Source organism: Catharus ustulatus, chromosome Z, assembly GCF_009819885.2.
Source record: "Catharus ustulatus isolate bCatUst1 chromosome Z, bCatUst1.pri.v2, whole genome shotgun sequence".
Classification (NCBI taxonomy): Eukaryota; Metazoa; Chordata; class Aves; order Passeriformes; family Turdidae; genus Catharus; species Catharus ustulatus.
In genome coordinates, this window is record NC_046262.2 from 37,289,179 (window position 1) to 37,311,073 (window position 21,895).

The 21,895-nt window shown below is 37.6% G+C and overlaps 1 protein-coding gene across 3 annotated transcripts in view; it reads right to left on the reverse strand.

The window, feature by feature from the left end:
* TLE1 (TLE family member 1, transcriptional corepressor) overlaps window positions 1–21,895 on the reverse strand; it is an 85,508-nt gene that overhangs the window by 58,158 nt on the left and 5,455 nt on the right. For 2 of the 3 annotated variants that reach the window (XM_033085462.1, XM_033085461.1), the window contains exons 5-6: window positions 3,954–4,016; window positions 2,987–3,061 (exon numbers count right to left, since the gene is read on the reverse strand). In XM_033085462.1, coding sequence (XP_032941353.1) covers window positions 2,987–3,061; window positions 3,954–4,016 — 138 coding nt within the window. Of the gene's footprint in view, window positions 1–2,956; window positions 3,062–3,953; window positions 4,017–21,895 lie in introns of all 3 variants that reach the window. The other variant, XM_033085460.1, reaches the window with a different exon arrangement.

A 21,895-nucleotide genomic window follows, 5' to 3' on the forward strand; every position in this document is an offset into this window, starting at 1 on the left:
GAGTCCAACAATATTACTTCCTTAGAAAAATGTGTCAATTTATTCATTCCTTTTTGTATGTGCTTAATATACACCTATTCCAAAGCCTGACTTTTGATTTTGTAGGAAAATTCTCTGAAAAATCCCAGTCCTGTGAGAATGTAATTCTCTATCCTCATAGTCTGTCCTCTAATACGCTTCCTTCTTTCCAAATGGAAATAAAAAGTATAAAATAAATATAGTCCAAAATAATTCTCTATTTCAAAATATTTTCCCCAGTAATTAAAAAGTCTTTGTTCCCTTCCAGAATTCACACATTTCACAGGAGTAACAGGAATTGCTCTAACTGAAGGAAGTCAGTTTGGAAACTCTTGAATCATCTGGTGTCAGGAAACAATCTGCTCTTAATGACAAAAGGAAGTAGGGGGCGGGGAAAGGCAAATCCTGGCAAACATGCAAAATTTTATTTAGTCAAGAGAAACCAGGCAAGTTACTATCAACTACCCAAATGAAATTTCCCTCCTATCCTCAAGAATTATCATATGCATGTGTTTTAGGTAGTGCGGCACCAGAAGCCCCACAATTGCATCTTCTACTGTTACAGATTGGTCCAGCCCATTTGCACCCTGAAAAGAAGTCTGATGATCTTTCATGCCCATAATAGGTGTCTAAACCGTTAAATTGCTATATCTTTTCTTATCTTGAAAGACACTGCACTTTAGCAGCATGGCCCTTCCATTGTTCTTTACACTAAGTTGGGCCCCTGAACAATACTGACAGCTGCTATCAAACTGTGCTGTGCTCACCCTCGGTGCAGCTGCCGCTTGTAGGAACAGACAGGCTTCTGATGTGTCCTCCCCTCTGGGAAAAGGGCTTGACACCCTGAGTGCTCAGTGAGGGGGAGCAAAGGTCCACTGAATTGTCAGCCTGATTTTATGCTATTCAGATTTTCCAGGACATACACCATCCCTTTCAAACAAAACCAAGCATATGTCAGAGCATGAAACTTATTGTGTGGCACAAGGTAACTATTGATTAATAAGACTGTAAAAGATCACTGGGACATACATCTAATTTTGGCACTACATAAATGCATGCATCTACATGGTCAACAAAATTTTGTGCCCAGAATGTTAATTTCCTCACTTACAGTTTTGGATTTGTATGGTATGGCATCATTCAGAAGTCTTCCATAAGACACAGCAATGTATTTCTTCAGGTAAAACTTAGATAATCATAAAACAAAAACAGTAGAGCCTACTACTCCTGTTTCCAAAGAGTTTCCCTCCCTGCTCCCCCAAAACCCCTGAAGTTCTTAATTGCATGTAGTACTTGTAGATCCTATGGCTTTTAAGATTGTTGTGCAGACTTTTAAAAAGAAATAGATGACATGGCTTGAGACAGCAAAATTTGGTTTGTCTAACTAGCACTATTTTAAGGCAAGAAAGAATATTTTAAAACATATTAAAATATGTTTCCTTTTATTGCATAAACTCTTCTTTAAAACAAGTTCATAAGGAAGGTTTTTCCATTCCATTTTCATCCTTAAGAAGCAATTCATTTTAAAAAATGCAGGAAAGTACGGTTCCTTAATCTTTGCTAATCGAATACCACAAAAGTACATGTGGTGTATTTCAAAGATCAAATCAGGTATTCATAAACTAATTCATTACACAAGCAAAGCTTAGAAGAGATTCTGACAAATACAGATGTAATTGTGTGGGCTTCTAAGATGTGATTAGCAAATCAACTAAGTAACAGTCAAAATTTGATATGAAGGAAAAACAGCACAGATTTGAAGGGGGGGTATGTTTATGCAAAGCTAATCTGTCAAGTGTAATAAAGCAGCTTGAATAAAATTTAAGCTGAAAATCCACTGAAGTTCCCCATTTCAGGGAGGAAAAGCTATTAAAAGGAAATGAAGGTCACCCTCCCAGTTTATTTCACCTAATTGACTGCCAATAGCTTACCACAGGCAAACCAACTGCAGATCTGCAATTGAGAAACTGATGAAAGGAGCATTTTCAAGCTGAGGCTCATTCTTTTAATCCTCCCTCACTCCTATTTTTTTTTTCCATCTCCAGTTGGGATGTAATTTTAAGCACAGATGGATTAACTGGTTCCATTGTCTGTAGACGTCATTGGACTATGGCACTGTTAATCCGTACAGCAGCATGTCTAATTATCATTACAAAGTGTCTGAGGGAACTATAAAGACCAGCAGGGCATCTTCTCACAAGCAATTAACATAAATTGATAAATGAGTAATTTGAATCCACTCAAGGCGCTCACATATGAATAAAATCAGAAAGGACAGGTTTTTGTTTCGGCTACTTCTTTCACTTAGTCGGAAGGGCAGAAAACATGAGAAATATTCCAGACTTAGTGGCAGGGGAAATGAACTCATACAGTGGAAGGAATGTATGGTTCAAAAAGTTCATTAATACAAAGCAAATTACTTGTGATTGACAACCAGTCACAAGCAAGTAGTATTAACTTTTTTAGCATATTTAAAAGCACATTCTTAGTGAAAGGCTATTAGAACACTGTGTCAGACAATTAATACTACTTCAAAAGCAAGTGAAGTTTCTATTCAGTAGCTTGCTAATTTAAAATTCATGAAAGATTCACAAGAAAGGGAAAGAAAGAAGAATGAATAGTTGTATAAGCTCCAAGAACTCAAGCGTCACAAAAAGCATGAGGAAAAAGTATGTAGCTCAACTGACATACAATACCCATAAATAAACAAGCAACTCTCCTAAAACTACACTTCTTGCAGAAAAAGTTTTGTTACATGCAGCACTGCTGGACAAAATTATGCTTTGACAAAGCAAACTATTACCTTTATCTCTGCTAAAATATGTGTGAAGTAAAAACACTTCAGCAACACTTGGCATCAAAACACATCAGATATAAAAACATGAAGTTTATTTTAAAAATAGCAAAGCAGTAAGATATGAAAGCAAGTTATACACACTGTAGGAGGTAGACCTGGAAGGCCACGTACCCCGATGATGGCATTCAGTTCAGCCATGGTCACTTGCTTGGCACGTTCTACAGCTTGGGCCACTTGTTGCTGATGCTGTTGAAAGAAGAAGGGGTATAAGGAAGCATTAGTTTTAAGGTATTACCACACCATATCAAATCAGGATCACAAATACTTGAATAATCAGTTTGTCTGCAGAAGCCCACACTACGCTTTGCAAGACTTCTCATGCAGGTAAAAGGTAACAATGCCCTATTTTTCACTTGTTCAAAAGGAAAGAAGAGACCTGAAGGCAGCCAGCTTATCTCTTACCCTACATCCCTTCATTATTAGCTTTTTGGCAAATGAATAATCATTTTTAATTGAGCTGACAGGACAACAATGTCATCTTTACCTTAGTTTCAATTTTAACACTTATAGACTTTGCCCACATAGCAAAACCAACTGAAACTTCAAACGGGGAAAACTGACCACTGAAATCAAGAATTACAAATACTCTCTGCACAAATGTAGAATTTGAAAATAACAAGCTTCAAAATGTAACAGCAGTTGCCCACAACATGCTAAAATCAGTCATTCTCAGTAAATGTAGGTTTACAAATTTAAATAGTGCTTTGCATATGAGCTAAACACTCACCTTTGACATAAATTATGTAGAGAACATAAGCATGCTTATTTCACTAGATCTACACTTGACTACTGAATATCTAATAAACAATCACTATGATTAGAAATGAAAGCACTTTCTTGTAGTGCTACTATTTTACAGACTCTCACTCTCCTCAGGCAATGAATGAGGCTGAGCCATTGTCACTAGTTTGAACTCAGATTTGTTAGACCAAATTAGCAGGGGGTTTTTGCACACTTCAGCTATAACAGATGTTCCTTACATTTGTGTATTGTGATAAAATTAACATCTTAAAACTAGCTAATTTGCAAACAGAAAAACAACATAATTGCACTTTAACAGCTGAACAGTTTTACTTACTTCCTGAGACAAAAATGGGATGACTTGTGCACAAATTGTATTCAATCTCTTCGCAATTTCTGTCTACAGAAGAAAAGTATTTTGATTAAAAATTGCATTTTAGGGGGTTTGACAGATATTATCTAGTATACAGGATTATATTAAGTTCAGACAGTGAGGAAAGTAACAAGAAATATTACCCATTTTTCATACTAGTGCAAATATAAATATTAATTATATAAGGCCAGACAAGGAAAGAGATTTTGTTAGCTACTCTAGGACATCTGCCATGTCTAAAGTACCTAATCTGTATACACATTTAGGCACAAATCTGGTCCTTGTATATAGTTCATTAATAAGCAGAGCATTTTTGAAATCCATTAACTCCAAGACAAAGCCTTTTAAAAGGTAGATTTATTATTACTCAAATTATCAAGCAGCATAACATTAAGGCAACAGGCGTAGAAGAAAAATGCTTCTTTCATGATCAATTTTATCTACCTATTAAAAGGTAAAACGATAAATGTACCACTGGGAATACAAAAGAAATACTAAAAACAAAAGTGAGAAAGAATGGAGACAAAAAGTACAGACTTCTAAAAGCCATATTGAAAGAGAATTAAAATAATGCAAACAAGGAAAAAGAATCAGATCAGAAAATGTGACAGTCTATAATGGTAAATTTGTGAAGCCATGAACAGCAGGAGAACAAGGTTAGGAACAAGTAAAGAACGAAACAATCCTTCAGTGAAATCAGCAGAGATTACAGCAGGACAACAAGTTTGAGTTCCACTTTTCAACAGCTTTATATATGTCTTGTACTTCTGTATCTATTTTGGCATGTCAGCCCAAAACTGGATTCCTGATAGGGTAAAGCGATCTTTTTCTCTCATTACTCAGTGTTATCTGTGTTTACAGCCTTTCAGGACTATACATCTGCCCATAATTCAAAACCACCATTGTAATTAACCCTCACGATACCTATACAATTTCCTCAGCCTTCCTTAAAGCTATTTCAGCCACTGCAGCACAGTTGCTCAAAAACACAATCAGCAATAGGACAAGATCACAGCTTATGTAAAAGACAGTGAACAGCTCCTATCATTCTCTGTTGTACAATTAACCCATAAAGATATTTCTTGGTTAGTTGGGGTTTTTTTTATGTTTCAAGATAGAAGAAAAAAAGCAGTAACTACTGCGACCCATTAGGCCTTCTATGAAATTAACATGTATTAAAGCTGCGCAAAGATAAACTCAAGTCAGACTAAAACTGTTAACTCTCTGCCAAGCCTCTTCCTGAACCTTCCCATAATTCTGAGGTTTTTTAAGACAACACAGTGATATGTTGGTCTTTATACACCAGTCACATAATAATTGGGATAGAAAATCCACCCTCTAGTTTTACATCTCAGGAGACAGGTGGCTTTGGACCTAAATATAATTAGCAAGCTTTAACACCTCCTTCCCAACCTCTGACAGACAGGGGGAAAATACATGATGGCACCTAGACCTGTAAAACTCTTCATCTCTCTTGACATGAAGCACTCCACCTGACCAAAGCCTGATATTTGACACACCCACTCTGTAAAGTTTTGCAGAAGCTTCCAAAGAAGTTCTGAGATGGTTTCTTTCTAGGATTAAAAGGTTTCCCTTAACTAAGGGCAATGAAGTGACAGTTGCTTTACAGGAAATCTCTATCCCGCGCAACAAGGTGAAACTATTCTCAACTGAAACAGCTGTCATTTCACAGAGTACCACAGTGGTCTTTTCTATTCTGTCTGGGTTACAACCATAAAATATTTACAATTCCATTATTAGCCTTTAGTACTAGCGCTATAAACATAATAGCAAAGTCAATACTTGGAAGTTACCAGTTGATCAGACTTAACTATTACCAAATCTGTTGGTATTTCTCTGTTAAAGGAAAATAAAAAACCAAACACATGTTCTAATGAGTACAGTAATTTCACGATTATAAGCCGCACCATTTTGACTAAAATTTTGGTCCGAACCCACAGTGTGGCTTATAATCAGGTGCGGCTTATATAAGGACAAAGAACAAAAAGTTGCTGTTTTAGTTTGGAGGACAGGTGTCTGCTGAGAAAGGCAGGAACTTCTCTTTGAAATGGAGAATGTAAACACCCTCTCTCCAAATTATTACAATTTTGAAATCAAGGGGCTTTCAGGCAAAGATATGGGAATTAGGAATAACAGTTCTTTTCTAGGGAAATCAAAATAGAAATATAGTACTACAAAGAAACAAACTCCAAACCCCGACAAAGTCAGAGTACAACCTGACACCCCGTCAGGCAGGGTGTTGGCAGCAGTCCCATTCCATGGTGGCTGCATCCTCCTGCAGTGACAGATGTGGCTCAGTTGGAGCAGTGCTCCTGTACAATGTGCAGTTTCCCTCTGGAGGTTCAGTGGTGATGTGGAGAAATCCAGTTTTCCTCTGGAGTCCAGTGGAGAAAGGGGCTACCTTAGTGTCCCAAAGCCTCTGTTTTTATCTTGGTAAGAAATGTTGGGCTCTTCCCCCTGGCTGGAGCAACTTTCAATGGGATGCAGTAATTTTATCAGTCACACAGTGGGACTCAATGGGCCATTAGCAGACAATGACTCCCTGGAGGAAGGATGGGGTGTGAAAAGATAAAGAACAATGCCCTGCCTGGTTTCAATGGATGGCCCGTTAGCAGATTATCTACCATTGAGATAAGGATCACTGTCCCCACCCTCAACAGATGGTGATAGAACAGATACCTTTTATCACACTCTGTATTGCAACATGCGGCTTATAATCAGGTGCGGCTTATGTATGGACAAAGAACCAAAAAGTTGCTGAAACCCAGAAGTACGGCTTATACTCAGTGCGGCTTATAATCGTGAAATTACTGTATTTTTCCATATACCTAGTATATCTCACCAGAAAGCAGAGTACATCAGCTGTGGAAAGGCAGTCTGTTGCACAGCAATCTGTTTGGCTGATGTTTAGCTAAGATGTCTAGGATCCAAGGACTTAATTGCCCTAGACCAATGGGATTAACTTTGTTTTTCAGGCAGAAACAAGTATGAATCATAACAGGTGGCAAGAGGGGATAGAGAAAGAATAAAATAAAGAAACTCACTTGGTGTCTACTGAAAAGTTCTTTGGCCTGTATGGTCTACACAAAAGTCTCCGTATTCTAATGTAAATGTTATTATTGTTGCAATCCTATTTTTAGTAGAGTCTGTAAAGCAAGTAAGTTGTGCATATTGTTGGATTTTTTTGCCCCAAGCCCCAAATATCTGAGCTTCACTGTAATAATATAGCATACATGGCATCAACAGTAACATAAAAGAACGCAGTATCATGTGCATTAGGTTATAACTGACTTCCAATGAAGGTCAGTTAGATGTTTTCTTTAATTTACTTTTCTAAAAAATGAGGGCATAATCAACTTTCCCCTTTTCTACACCAATCTTCTGTTAAAGTTATTGTCTCAGTACTATCATACCTGATTTAGCATCAGAACAGAAAAAAAAAAAGTGTATTCTTCATAGTTTGTCTTCACCAAAGCTGGACATCACTGATGACCATGTATGAACAGTAACCTTAATTCAATTACAGTTCTAGATAAACTTATATGAACATGCCACAAAGTAAGCTTATTTTGAGATTTCCTGCTGTTGTTACAAGTGCCAGTTAAGAGACATCTACACTGAAAACTGGAAGGTCTATTCTATTAATCACAAAAAATGTCTGCTTGCATTTAAAAGGTAGTTTGCCTAAGTTCTCACATACATTTCAAGTACAGTAATTTCACAGCTATAAGGTGCACCCTTTTGACTAAAATTTTGGTCCAAATCCAGAAGTGTGCCTTATAGTCCGGTGTGCCTCATATAATGTACAAAGTTGCGAAATTTGCCAACCCGGAAGTGCGAGCCATGAGCCGAGTTGTGAGGTGGGGTGGGACTGGGCAGCCCCCGGCCAGCAGGAGCTGCGCGCCACCCCAAGCCACCCGGAACCACAGCAACCCCAAGGTGTAAGCCATGGCTGCCCCGAGCCGCGGCAGCCCCGAGCCACCCCGAACTGCGGTGGCCACGAGCCACGGCCGCCCTGAGCCCTGCCTCGCCAGCTGAGGGTGGGCGGGAGTGCCGGGCCCCACGCACGGGGAGGGCGCTTGGGGCTGCATTTAAAGGCTACACCAACCTGTGAAAAACATTTGCAAATTGAGCACCTGCCAGTAAACTCCACGATCGTGGGATTCCGTTACTAATTCGTTACTTTGTTGCGCACCGCATGGATCTTCACGGCAAAAAAAAAGTGCGCCTTATAGTCTGGTGCGCCTTATATAATGTACAGTTGTGAAATTTGCTGACTCCCGGAGGTGCGCCTTATAGTCATGAAATTACTTAGCAACTATGCAGTTTCATGCACCTCCTGTTTGCTGTCCTCTAATATTAATTAAAAAATATTTTCATTTGCAAACATGTTAAATATTTTTGTTGTCTAACAAGTAATGAAAGTTAGGTTGCAATGCATAATTCATTTTGCTGATCAGAAGTTGCAAGAGGTTGCTTTCAGAATTGAGAAAAAGGGACATTTGTTACTTTAAATGTAAATGCAACAGTTCAATAGACAATGGACGTTTGCTACTTAAGGTGAAATACCCTTGAGTATGCATGTGCATGTGCCTGCGAGTGTATACACATTCATTCTGGCTAGCAAAACCTCTTTCTGAAAGAGTCAAGGACAGTTTCCTAGACATCAGTAACTGGTGTCATTAGAGTAAGCCTACAGACTCGGGGCTCATGAATTTGAAAGTTGTAAAAAAAAAGGTACTTATCTCCTCTTTCTAGAGGCCTTGGAATATAACCTAACTATTATCTAACTGCTAATCTTGAGACATGTAGAGAGGTCCTAAGGATGAAGAACAAAGGAAACTTTGCAGAAAGCTGCTCAAACATAGACAAACATGACTAATTGCCCATGTTCTGTGGCTCCTTGGTAAAACAGGCTACCAAAGCCTGCACCTCTTATGAAAGTCCTCTGAGTTCTACGGCAGCTCTTAGCAAAGCATCTGAAGTGCCCTTAATTGTTTGTGTTCTTAATGCAGAGCCTCTTGAATACATTCATTTTTAATAGAGAACTTGAGTGTGAGGCCCATCAAAGAATAACAAAACTACAAAACTTGCTGCTGTAATGATTGTCTTTTGATTTATTTGCAAATGACTAGCTTGTCAGACCCCTGACTGAAGCGCTACCCTCCTTTCTGAAGTATCATTAAAAATTAACAAGAAGCAATTCAGCTGCATTTTGTAAAATGAAGTTGAGTTGATGGATTTTTTTCACTTCACTTGTGCAATTTTTTTGCCTCTGTTCCATTTAGTTAAGGACTTAAATGTTTTGACCTAACCATTGCCAAACTCAAGTGTTTGTACTTAAGTTTGTCTTGCCCACTTGTTAAAGTGAATTCTTAACATAATGACTAAGAACAAAGCAGCCAGATTAGTCACTAAATATAGCACTCATTTAAATAAGGCATTTTACTATGGACTTAAGCTTGTTTGTAGAACTGAATTTTGTTTTCCTTCCGCATTGTTAGAAAAGAGCATTTTTTCACATCTAAGTAAAGTTTTCCTTTACATGAGTCTACTCCAGATAATTTTGCTTTTTGATAACCTGTACTTTCCAAAGCTCCACATAAAATATCATACCTAAATCACCACATTTTCTCGAAAACTACAGATTTTTGCAATGAAATTAAAAGGATGTATAACACAAATATCCAAATTCCATTTCACAGCATAACAAACACTCATGTATTTTAGCTCTAATGTAAGAAACTCTAGTTTATGGGAACCAGCAGTTTAACTTCTGAGTGAAGAACACAGAGCTCCTCTGAGGAGAATTAGTTAATCTCCTTTCAGCTTCAGAGGTTCTGACAGGAATAATTTTGGGTTTGCTCCAACCAGCATCTACCAATACATATCCCAACAGTAACTTCAGCTAGAGCATCCATGGTGATTTAAGACAAATTAAATCTTACAACACATTAATTTTAGCAATCACTTGCTCTGCAACAGCTGTCCCATTATTATTGCCGAGATTCAAAGGTGTACAGATTTTATTTTACAAAGCAATGTTTAGCTAAAAATGTCCATTTTATGTCAGAAACTTGTTATTCTTTCCTGCACTGAACTTCCAGTATCACAAAGTTAGATCAGATCTGAAAGCACCAGCTCTGAAGGATGGGTTTATATATTCTTATTTATTACATTTTTCTTTATGCTATTATTTTGATCAAATTTTGAAAATCAAATTTATAATAAATTCAGAAAAATACAGCTTTAGACAACATGATTAAAAGTAAAGCTAAAAACGCCAATGTTCTGGTAATACCAAAGAAGCATGTCCTAATTCATTCCCTTCAAGCAAAAGAATCAGTCTTTAATGCACAGAAAGGAATATTCTGTTAAAACACATTCACAAAACCTTTAGAAGGTAATTCTTAAGCACTCTGCCTCTGCTTACACTTTCAAGACTTAGAAAGCCAAGTACAACACTGAATTCCTCCTGGAAGGACAAAATGGACTTCCTGCCATTTACAGCATGTAACACAGTAATCCACTGGGGAGGAAAGGTCAGTGTTGCACTTTTGGTCATTACTGAATCATTTGAGATTATCTGTGGTGGAGATGAGAAGAAAATCGAAGCCTATGAGAATGCTGCAAATGGCTTGACCTCAGCCCAGTTTTCATCTCCTCTGTCTGTAAGGTATGTGAATAAAAGCCCTCTTTATGGGGCATGGTTGACCATTTTTTTTTAATCCCTGTTGCAAGCCAGAAATTCTAATACCCACAGACTTGTGAAATGCAGTAAGAAATTGCATATTTTAGTCTCATGCTGAAGTTTAATATCTGTTTAGTGTTTCAATTTTTTCCAACAGAATTATTTAAACAAGCAGTGCACTTAAATGATAAAGCCCTTATTCTTTTTGTGATCAAGATCTTAAAAAAAACAGAAAGCACACACATTCAGAGAGCAATTACAGAAAAAGACATATTTCGCTGTGCTTAACTTTCTGCATGTTTTGTTATTACTTGCTGTAGGCAAGACTCTAGCATCTCCAAAATTTTTTTGCTAAGAATTCAGGGGATGAGGAGGTGTTGGAGTCGTAATTAAATCTCAAAACTTAAACACTCAAAAGCTTCAAATGATTAAGGCTAGCATTCTGTGAACTTTGCTGTTCATGAGTTATTGAATCCAGGTTGAGCACAGAGATATGCATATATTATGAATGCCCTTTTATTTAAAATTAATACACTACATTCCATTTTGGCAATGGCTGCAAAAGGAAAAAAAATAAAGGCAACATGCCATTTAAAAGTTTAGGCCCCCATAGTATATCAATGTCAAACAACAGCGTGTCAAGCTAAGATTCAATTCAGGTAAATGCCACTGCCAAATTTTCTTGTTCCCAGACGTGCTTTAAGATTATTTTATTGCTCAAAATTTAATTTGCTCCAACGTGCGTTTCCATGACAACGTTGGCTACCCCTGCAAATCATTTGGTTAATTGGATATCTTATCTTTCTATTGCTCTCAAATCCAATGATTCTGGAAGAACTGCAGCAGCCAATCAAATTTACAGGCCTCCTGAGTAATAGACTTGCACAACTAGCCACATCCATCTCCCCTTTACTGCTGTATTAACCAACCTGTGACAAACTGTGGAAGTCGACCTTCCAACTGTATTTTAAATTATAAACACTGTCATCACTAATACTCTCACCAATAGGAAGGAATAGAAAGGTTTGTTCTCAACAGATACTTGATATTCAATCTGACAAGAAGCAATGGGTAGCGTTCATTTCAGCAACAGAAATAATCTCTCTGTTTTGGGCATAAATTTCAGTTTAGTACAACATATAATTAATAAACACAGTTTTCCTTCTCCCTCACATTTGAACTACTCATTTTAATTGTGAGATCAGTCACCCACAAGATGATATTAAAACCCCAGAAGACTGGGATGAAAAATCTTTAGCAATGAAAAACACAAAACACTACCATATCACAAGTAGAAGTGGAGAAAGGAAGAAGTAGCAGAAATATTAACAGAATAAAAATTCAAAATTTTAAAGCCACAGAATGCTACATAGTTTCCAAAGTGAAGTTAGAGGGTTTTAATTCAGTGCCTAAACTACTTTTATCTGAATCCTCTTAGATGTTCGTTTAAATTACAGAAAGGTCACATTAATTTCAACATAAGCTACATATGATGCACAAAACAGCTACACTTGCCAAATATCTACTACAGATTTGGATCCCATTCAACTGTAAAGTGACTGGATATATTTCAGATGTCTAATTTCAATGCTTTATAATAATAGAGAGGCTGTAACTCTCAGTGAAGCACTGTACACAACTGCCCATCCCATTTACAGCTGTAAATCCTGTTGAAACAAAGCCATCTGGCAACACAGACTCTGCTGTCAGTATGTCAAAGTGCTCCTTTCACATATCTTCACTATGTCAAGACTCTTCTTAAACTTGGTTAAAAGGGCAGTTACTACATTTCTCCTTTAATCTAACTTCAGCCCATCTTGCTTAAGCACTCACAACTACAGAAGGTGCGTTTATCTAAATTTTAGTTCCATTGTTTAGTTTCCAAGCCTAAGCTAACCTTAAATACACATAGAAGTATTTAAATCTCCCAAGTGAGCACACAGCTTTGTTTTACTTTCAAGCCGTTTTCCAGGACACAGAGTTCCCACTTTTATTTAGATTCCACGAGATGCTGAGCGAATCAAAGGCTGACTCCAATCCAGAAGAGGTCTTTGCCACCAGGGACACTATTTCTTTAAACCACCTAGAGACCTGGCAAACATCTCAACAACTAGTCAGGCAGAAAACATTTCTATAATACAAAGTGGGAAAGGGCTAGCTTAGTAGACCACTACATCAGGGAGCTAAATAAACTCAGAGCAGAACAGACCAAAGTATCTGCAGAACCAAGATGGGAGCAGAGGTTTTGGGGAGAAACATAAGCTATCGATGAGTTCCCCTCTTCTCATCTGATTACACTCTAAAGAGTTATGTTGCTCTGTAAGCACCATGGTCTCCAAAATTATCCAGCACACTTTGCAGTATTATCTTTAAGGTCAGTAAGAACTTGATTTACTCTGGACAACAGAACAACACTGCGCTACACAGTAACAAGGAGGAAACAGAACAGAAAGATAAAAGAGCATAAAAAGCATAAAAAGTATATCTAACTGCTACACTCCTACCAGCAAAGGGCACCAGTGGCTCTTAATTTAGTTTAGGATGTTATTTTAAAACTACTTCCTATTTCGCTCTCACTCCCTTAAGCCACATTGGAATTTCTGCAAATATCTTTTCAGTACTTGTCACACTGATACACTTGATTGGGACAGAAAGTCAAGGCTTTTACAGTGCTGAAGTACCTGGAATAACAGTTTCTAAAAAATTAGAGCATTAAGTTCCTCAAACCAAGCACATACGTTTACAGCATACAAGTCAATAACAAAGCTCCCAGTCAGGATTCCATCCTTACCAACATTCAAGTAAGACTGCAAGAGCAATAGGACTAGAATTTATTTACTAGAACAATAAGCATGCCATCTAACAAAAGAGAAATATTTAAAAAGGGTCTGAATTATGGGGGGGGAAAAAACTAATCACTATACTACAATCAGACATTAGAAATAACTATCAAATTAAGTATACCAACTAAGTCGTGTACTACTCTACTTTAAACATAGTTACACCATTTTTAAATACTTAGTATATTCACAGCTCAGTTTCAAAAAAATCTACCAAGTTAGAAAAACAATTTAAACACGTATTCCTATCAATGCTTCAGGTGCCATCAGGTGAGTCACTAATGAATAACAAGCTAAAAGGATTGACAACTCCTTTGACAGCAACTAGTGGAACTACCCACCACACAGGATTTGCAAGGAAGGTGAATGAACATAAGGGATATTTTCATTCTGTAGGGAAAAATGTTCCCAGATCTTTCAACAAAACTTTGGCAACATGACAGCAAATTCCTTGTCATTTTATTATCTTTTTATATATTTTGTTGCTTATAGTAAAAAGACCATTTAAATTGTATTCTAATAAACAAGAGTGCACTGAATCTGCCCAAATAGAAAGAAATTTGATTAAGACTGAAATCACTGGAATTTATAATGATTGGGAAAGGAAGGAAATGAAAACCAAGTAAAACTTCAGAAAAGTACATCCCAGCTAGTACTGTCAGCTTTGTAGGATCTGCTCTGACAAGGGAGATCAGACGGCATTATGAAGAGACAACATTTTCTTTTACAAACAATATTAAGGGCATGGATGACAGTTAATAGATCTACATATGGAGGTGGAAGGGAAGGGAGAGATGAAAAACAGGAAGCATGGAATTGCACCGAGACTAAGTCCCAGATTCTTCACTGACTTCACACCAACAGGAAAGCATACATGAAGTGGAAACTAAATTCAGTAAGGCTATATAAACATATACAGCACATGAACATATATGCCAGTAGCAAGAAACAACCAAGGCTTCTGTTTGCATATTGGAATAGTCAGGTTTGATCACCTCATTTAGAAAAGGGAAGATATGGCCAAGGGAGATCAAGAGGGCCAGAAAGTTCATGTTTTTTTGCATGCATCTAAACTATATTAGAATCATTACAAATCATTAATTATAAATTACTAGTTATGTGAGGTCAACACTGCATCTTAAACTGAAGCCTTAGGATTTTAGCTTTTATATTTTTCAAATCCTGTACTGCTTTAGTGTATAACTCTAAACTCTATATGGAGTGTTAATTATTGTCTTCACATTTTTGTCAGACAAAACAACTCCTCTAGGCCTGAAACTCAAGTAGGACACCCTACTGCCTCAGACCCTGAAAAGTATAAACAAAAGTGAGCTAGGGTGGGGGAGGAGGGCAAACTGGGGGTATATTACTACATTACCTGAAGCTGTAATTGGACAATTAATCCCTGATATGTAAATGGACTAAACTTATACCTGTCTGAAACACCCATGACCATGGTCCATCTGGAGTGTAGCCCCTCTGGGAGGTTTCTGACTGCCTAAGGTGTACCTATTGAAGACCTTTAATAAATACCCACTTCTATTCTCCTAATCTTGCCTAGCCTCTATTCCAGGTAAACATTCCAAGGCATATAACTGCAAAGAAATGTGAGGGAGAGTTCCATGCAAAATACCTTAATATTGACTAGATCTGATGAAACACAAAAAGCACATTAGTGAAGACTGAGCAGATAGTGGACACCTTGCAGAGCCACAAAAGACAAACGGATAGGAAACTGAGAGGACAGTGCCTAACAAAACACAGTAAATGAAACAGCAAAGAACTCCAGCTTAAATACTCAATTTTAGGCATTAAAAAGCCTCTTATCCACAAAAATTTAAGTGAAACAGATTTTAAAAACACAGCTCAAAATTTTTTCAGCAGAAAACTCCAGAATTACGCAAAGTTCAAAAAGATAAAGCAATTACAGATAAGAGAGGCAGATGATGTTAACATCTCAGCTAAGAATCTCACAGTCATAGCATTATTAGGGAACAACACGAGCAGCACAGCAAAAACTTCATGGGAACAAGGATAAAACTGCTTGATTACTAAACTATGTATGGATAAAATCATTTAGGAAGATTTTTTTAAACTAAGAAGTTCTGCATTCATGATGGGTCCAGTATTTTTTAGTGCTTCCCATTAACAAGTATAAAGATCTCTTCATTTACCCTAATCCTCAATTTGCAAGAGTTTCAAGCTGAGAAAGACAGAATATGCTGGAGAACAGCTTCAGAACTCACTTTACAGTGAATGGAAAAATGGACTGAAAAGTAAAAAGGATCAGGATAAAGGCCCATAGCTTGCCTAGACAGCAACATAAAAGAAAAGGAAATAATGGGTCTTAGGAATGAATCTCTCGGTCACAGAGGATCAGAAGTTGAACATAAGTCAATAGCAGGTTGTTGCAGAAAAGGCTGCCTCCGCAGTAAGCCATATTCTGAGTAAACCTTCTGTGCCACTCAGCATGGCATTTCCTCCCCTGGAGTACTGTACTTCAGCTGGGCAACACCATTCAGAGAATGAACACTTGACTTTAGAGGAATGCAGTATGGTTCTGGAAAGGCAGGGGAATTATTTGCTCTCCTTTTTTAGGGTGAAGCAAATGCATAGCAAATAGCTGAAGCTACAACAGAAAAGATTGAAATTGTAACTGAAGATGCACTTCAACAGCAAGGACATAAAAGCAATCTGCTACCTGAAGAGCTTGAGGGTTGCCACTACTGTTGAAGTCTTTGCTGACATATAGAACAAACATCCTATCAGCAATGACACTGGTATAGCTGATCCTGCTAGGAGGACACAGTGAGGTACTAGGTATCCTGCTAGCGATGTGATTCTAGAGCTCATATTTCAGTTGGAAGAAACAACCTAAAAGCTTTCCATAGGTCTTGCTGAAAATTTTGCATTTATTTAACTGACAATTTATAGTCACCATCTGAGGCTACAGACAGCTAGCCTAGTTTACTGTCCAAAAAGCATTGGCTGGAAATCTTATAACCAGTCACAACAACAGCAATTCAGAATGACTTTACACCTTAAAGAAAGAGTAATGCTTTACCTTATTTTGAAACAAAAAACTTTGTGGTAAATAGAAACTGTTGGAGAAAAGGACAGAAGAAGGATCTTTCTCTAAGTCATTTTTTCCAAGAAAGTATAGAGTTATCCTCCCCAGCTTAATTCAAATTTCTATACTTAAAGCTGAGATCATATCTTGAAGCAGAGAGCACAGCATTTCAAGGGGTTTAGAACACTAAAAACAAATTCATAAATAGATGGATTTTCAGAGATCATATAGCCCACTCGGTTTCAGATGTCCTTTCTTTTTCTTGAGCTAATAAAAGCAGGTTCTCATAGACTTAATATCTTATCAAGATGCAGCTCAGCAAGCATACCCATTCTTGCTCCCATTCTCCAAAATGATAGCTATCTTTTGTTTTTGCTTGCTAATCCACAGAAGCCTTTAAAATGCCACAAATAGAGATGGTAGCATTCTGTTCTCTAAATCAATTTTATCCTCAGCCATCAACTAGATGTTCCAGCACACAGAAAGATCAGCCCTTCCCTTCTAATTCAAAAATCCATACTACCATTGCCCTTGCAAACTGCTAAACAAGCAGTATCGGCAATGCACTTGTGTCCTATAATATATTTACTGCAAATCTCAACGGCTTGCCTTCTAATGCAGCTTTCTATTGTGTCTGTTCTTGTCAATACAGTGACTGGTCACCTTACAAGTAAGTTACTTTGACCAACTGTTTACACAAACATCAAAAAGGTTCAAGACAAAGAAAAAAAGACCAAAGAAGAAAAAGAGAACATCCATGTTGCTGAGGGAGAGGGACAAAAAAAACCAAAAAAAAACCCCAAAAAACAAAAACGCAAACAAACTAAGAAGTCTTAAACCAAAACACAATTTAACCTCAGTTTTCTGTTTTGTTCACATAGCCAAAAAAGCTAGTTAGCTCAACAGATCCTGTAAGAAGCACAAAATACTTTCAGACAGGCAGCCCTGACACAAAGCTTACCCTACATCCCTCAAAAAACTTTAATCTGTAATTTAATCATCAGTGCTAATTTGTTCACAAGGAGAAAATGTTCTGAAAAACAAAGAAAAGGTGGGAGCAACTTAGCCAATCCCAAACTAGCAACTAGACTCTCCCAACAGATTCTGCAATTTCTCATTAGACACAGATTATTATCATTACAAAAAACATTCAGGGACACTCAAACACATTCATTTCCTGAACTGATTCCCCATATCAGAAGCGTATTTTATAAGTAGGCTTGCTAACAACTGAAATAAGACTCAACACTCCAAACAAAAGAAACCCAAACAGCCTACCTTGATGCTGTCAGGATTCATATAAACCTATGGAAACCAATATTAAAATCTCTAACTTGAAAATATAATCACAAAGTTTTCAAGTGAAATTGGAATAAAAAAAGGCTTAGAGCATTATTTCACAGATTTGCAGTATTTTAAGGTTTTGTTTCTTGGAGGTTTTTATTTGCTTGTACAGCACTAGTGCTTCTTTCTTAAAAGAAACAACCTCGGGAAATAACAGATTTTTAAGTCTAACCTGATTTAACTAGAGTTCGGTTAAGATTAAACTCGATTTCAGCAAGCTCTAATCCAATTTTCAATCACCTCCAGCACTATGCCAGAAACAGTTCACTGGTGGAGTTTCACAGGGGCCTTTACTGCAACCTGTTTTACTAATATGATCAGCAGCACAGCCTGGAAAAGACAGCAACCGGCAAGTAAGAAAACTTGCTCCATAGAATTAGAAAGAAAGTAAATACAAAGGCTGCAAGGAAATGGAAGTACATTCTTTTATCCGTAAGAAAGTGAAAGTAATGGTTAAAGAACTGCAAAGATCTTACAAGAGCAAATGGACAATGAAGCAATTGTACATAAAATTTACATTAAATTGTACATAAAATTTTCACACACTAGATATCCCTAGCCATGTAAAATGATGGCTCCTGAGCTTAGAATTACCATTCATGAGCAAGAACTCAAACGTGAAAGGAGTCTCCAGCAGTTCAGAATTTCATGGCAGTCAAAAGGTAAAACTCGGAAATTTTACTGAAGAATAAATAAAAAGTAAGAAAACAAACAAAAAACATCCAGAAAACAGAAAAATATGGTAATAATGGATTAACAGCATCCTGAGAACTACATATAGTTCTAGTTTCTTTATTTTAAAAGTCTAAGTTAAAAATTAAAAAAGGTTGAGTGAAAAGCAAGGAAAGTGCTCAAAGAAAGCTACACAACTGTTTAATCTGGGACTGCCCAACCTGAAAAGGAGTCAGATGGGCTGCAAAAGGTATTAACCTTCTGACTCCATTGAAGATGCAGCACCAACAGCTTCAGTCCTGAGAAGCAGTGGCCATCAAATAAAGACAGTGGAAACCAGGTTCAAAGCAAACAAAGGTGGGGGGTTGTCCAAAATCAGGAACAACTTTCTCCCCACAACAGCACAGCAATGGTGGAAACACATAGAGAGCAGTTTCACAGAGGAGGGCTCTGGAGAACAAGTTGAATATGCATCAGCCCCACACTCATGCTGATGAAGGCTACACCTCATGAGAGGACACAGGAGAATGACTGTAACCAACTGGCAGACTCAAATAATTTTCCTTTCTGTTTTGGCAAGGAGAAAGATGTTGCTAAACTGGAGCAAGTCTCTAAGTGCCGCCAGTAAGATGATCAGGCAATCAGAGCACACATCATACCAGGGAGAAAATAGATTTGATCAGAAAGAAGGGGATTTATAGGAGACGAGACCTCACTGCTGACAAGTGATTATGGAGAGGACTATGTCAGTTCCTTCTCAGAGGTGCACAATAGAAGAACAAAAGGCACACAATGGTTACCAGTGCGGAAAGGCAAACTCCCAGTTGGTGAAGGATAAAATTCTTCACAATAAGGGCAGGTCAAACACTAGAAAGTGTTGCATGTCACACAATATTACCTCCAGAAAACTGTTTTAAGCAGAAATTTGATACTTACAAGAACACAGGTTCTAAATTCAGCTTGACTACAGGATCAGCTTGCAAGAACTTTAAAAGCCATAGCCTCCAAGTAATGATAAGGACTAATCTCTTAAACTAGCTGTTTTGACAATTAAATGTTGACAAAATTATGAATTCTCCCTGCTTTTGTTTTTCCCCCGAGAGGAACTATGCAAGCCAACTATTGTTCAAATACCTACACTCAAGAATCCAACTCAGAAGTGGGATGCAAAAAGTGATAATAGTAGTGTTCAACATAATTGCCATTAGATATCTTTTAATCTTACCCCAAGTGGAAAAGTAATTTCATTAGTTTCATTCAAAGCTGTTATCATTTTTAAAGTAGGTACTATGCAGTCTTCTGATAAGTGCCAGTTGATCCAAAATTGATTTTAAAGGCTTTTATTGTATGCCAATGGTGATCTATCAAGTCTAAAGGACCCTCATTTTCCATTCTGCACAGGAAACACTGCAATTTTAGCACTTTGCTGCAAACACTTAAGTAGAGACGGACGAAAGAGAATTCAAATGCTCAGCATGATTTGGTATAACAACCAGCAGAAGGAGGAAAAACATTAAGCTTTCCCCACAAAATCTGTTGCGACAAAAGGATATTGCACATTCAAAAAGCATCTCCACTCTTACTCTTCTCCTTACCCTGAAAGTTACCAGAACTTTTTTTACTATTTTTTTCCTTCCCCACAACTGAACAGATAGGCAAAGTACATCAAGCAGACTCTGCAACGCCAGCTCTAGCAATGCAAGGGGAGCATAACAATGTAGCTGGTAGGAATAGTGTTGCTCGCTGCAGCTCGGTGAGGAACCTGAAATCTGGCAGATTTAAATCTAAAATGAGAGGTGATCGGGCACTATTTAACATATGTACAGTGTTTACACTGTGACACACTTTTGAATTAGATTCTATATGGAGCTGACATAATAGATGGTATCTGACAACACAGTTATGCGAGAGCCACATGGAGATGTACTTCACAGTGCCCCAAATCTGTCAGATAACTCCTTCACAATAATGTTGGCCTCGAGCTTGAAACATGGTTCAAAAGTCACGAAAGTTGAGGTAATTACTCCAGTCTTTTCTTCTCTTTCAAATTGGCAACTCTATTTGTGGTTGAAATGGCTAGGCTGCTGACACAACTGTACTTATTTAGAAACCAAATATTTGTAGAATAAGTACATTTTTTTTCAGAGAAAAATACTGTCACAATCAATCCTACCATTTTATCTTTTAAATAAAAACGGTTTTTGCCTGTCTTTTGTGGCTGTGCCAACTGTAAAATGCTCTTGAAACATTCACTGCACACCATCAAAACCTTAAGGAGTTTTTCATTCCAATAATTAAAATGTAGGAAAAAATAAGAAAATTAATTTATTCTTTAAATCCCTTTCAACAGCAAAGCCATCCTACTCAAGAGCTGCAGAGAGCTAACTAAGCTCCTTAATTCCCTCCTGTTTAACCCTCTCCTGAAGACTGATGTTCTAATGAGATATCATTAGAAGACTTTGTCCTTTGCCATGAAGCATTAGTAATGATTCCACAGAACAGCCCAGGATAAAACGGACATGTAACTCCTGTACAACTGGTTAACCCAACACAGCTTTGGAGTTTGTATACTTTTCTATAACAGGCAAGCTACTGAACGACAGGTCTGCCTCCAGGCAGGTCACAGAGATCAAAAAGACCCGCCCAAAGAGAAGGAAACCTTGCCGTAACTGTTGCAGAAACCCAGACACAGCAGTACTTTATAAGTCTAGCACATGGTTCAGCACTGATGATTTTTTTCCTGTGGCTGCCTGCCAACGAACAAAAGATAATCTTGCACCTAACCAATCTAGACATTAAATGCACAGGAAACCTTATCTTCTGACTTATGACAGAAGATGACAAGCAGAGCGGGTGAAAATAAAGACACAGTGCCCTAGGAGCCAAGGGCAGCAAATCTAAGTACAGCAGGATTTTAACACCCAACCAACTCTTCATCTTGGCACCAGTAGTTGATTCATCTGCTTTGCAAGACACAGATGTCATATTGGGGAAAATCTCACTTGGGCAGTATAACACAGAAAAGAAACTGAAGACCACACACTGTTCTTATTCATTCTGCCTTGACACATATGAAAACAACATCTAAATCAACCCACATCTACCTAAACAAATCCTCAGGTGGTTGTTTCTGTTCCAGGAATGCAAAACTTGGTCTGTAACTACTCACCCTAAAATAATTTCTAAGAATGTGGTATAAGTGTCTACATAAAACATGCTCTTAAGAAAAAATCTCTGGAATTTCTAAATTAAAGAAGTTTAAAAACTA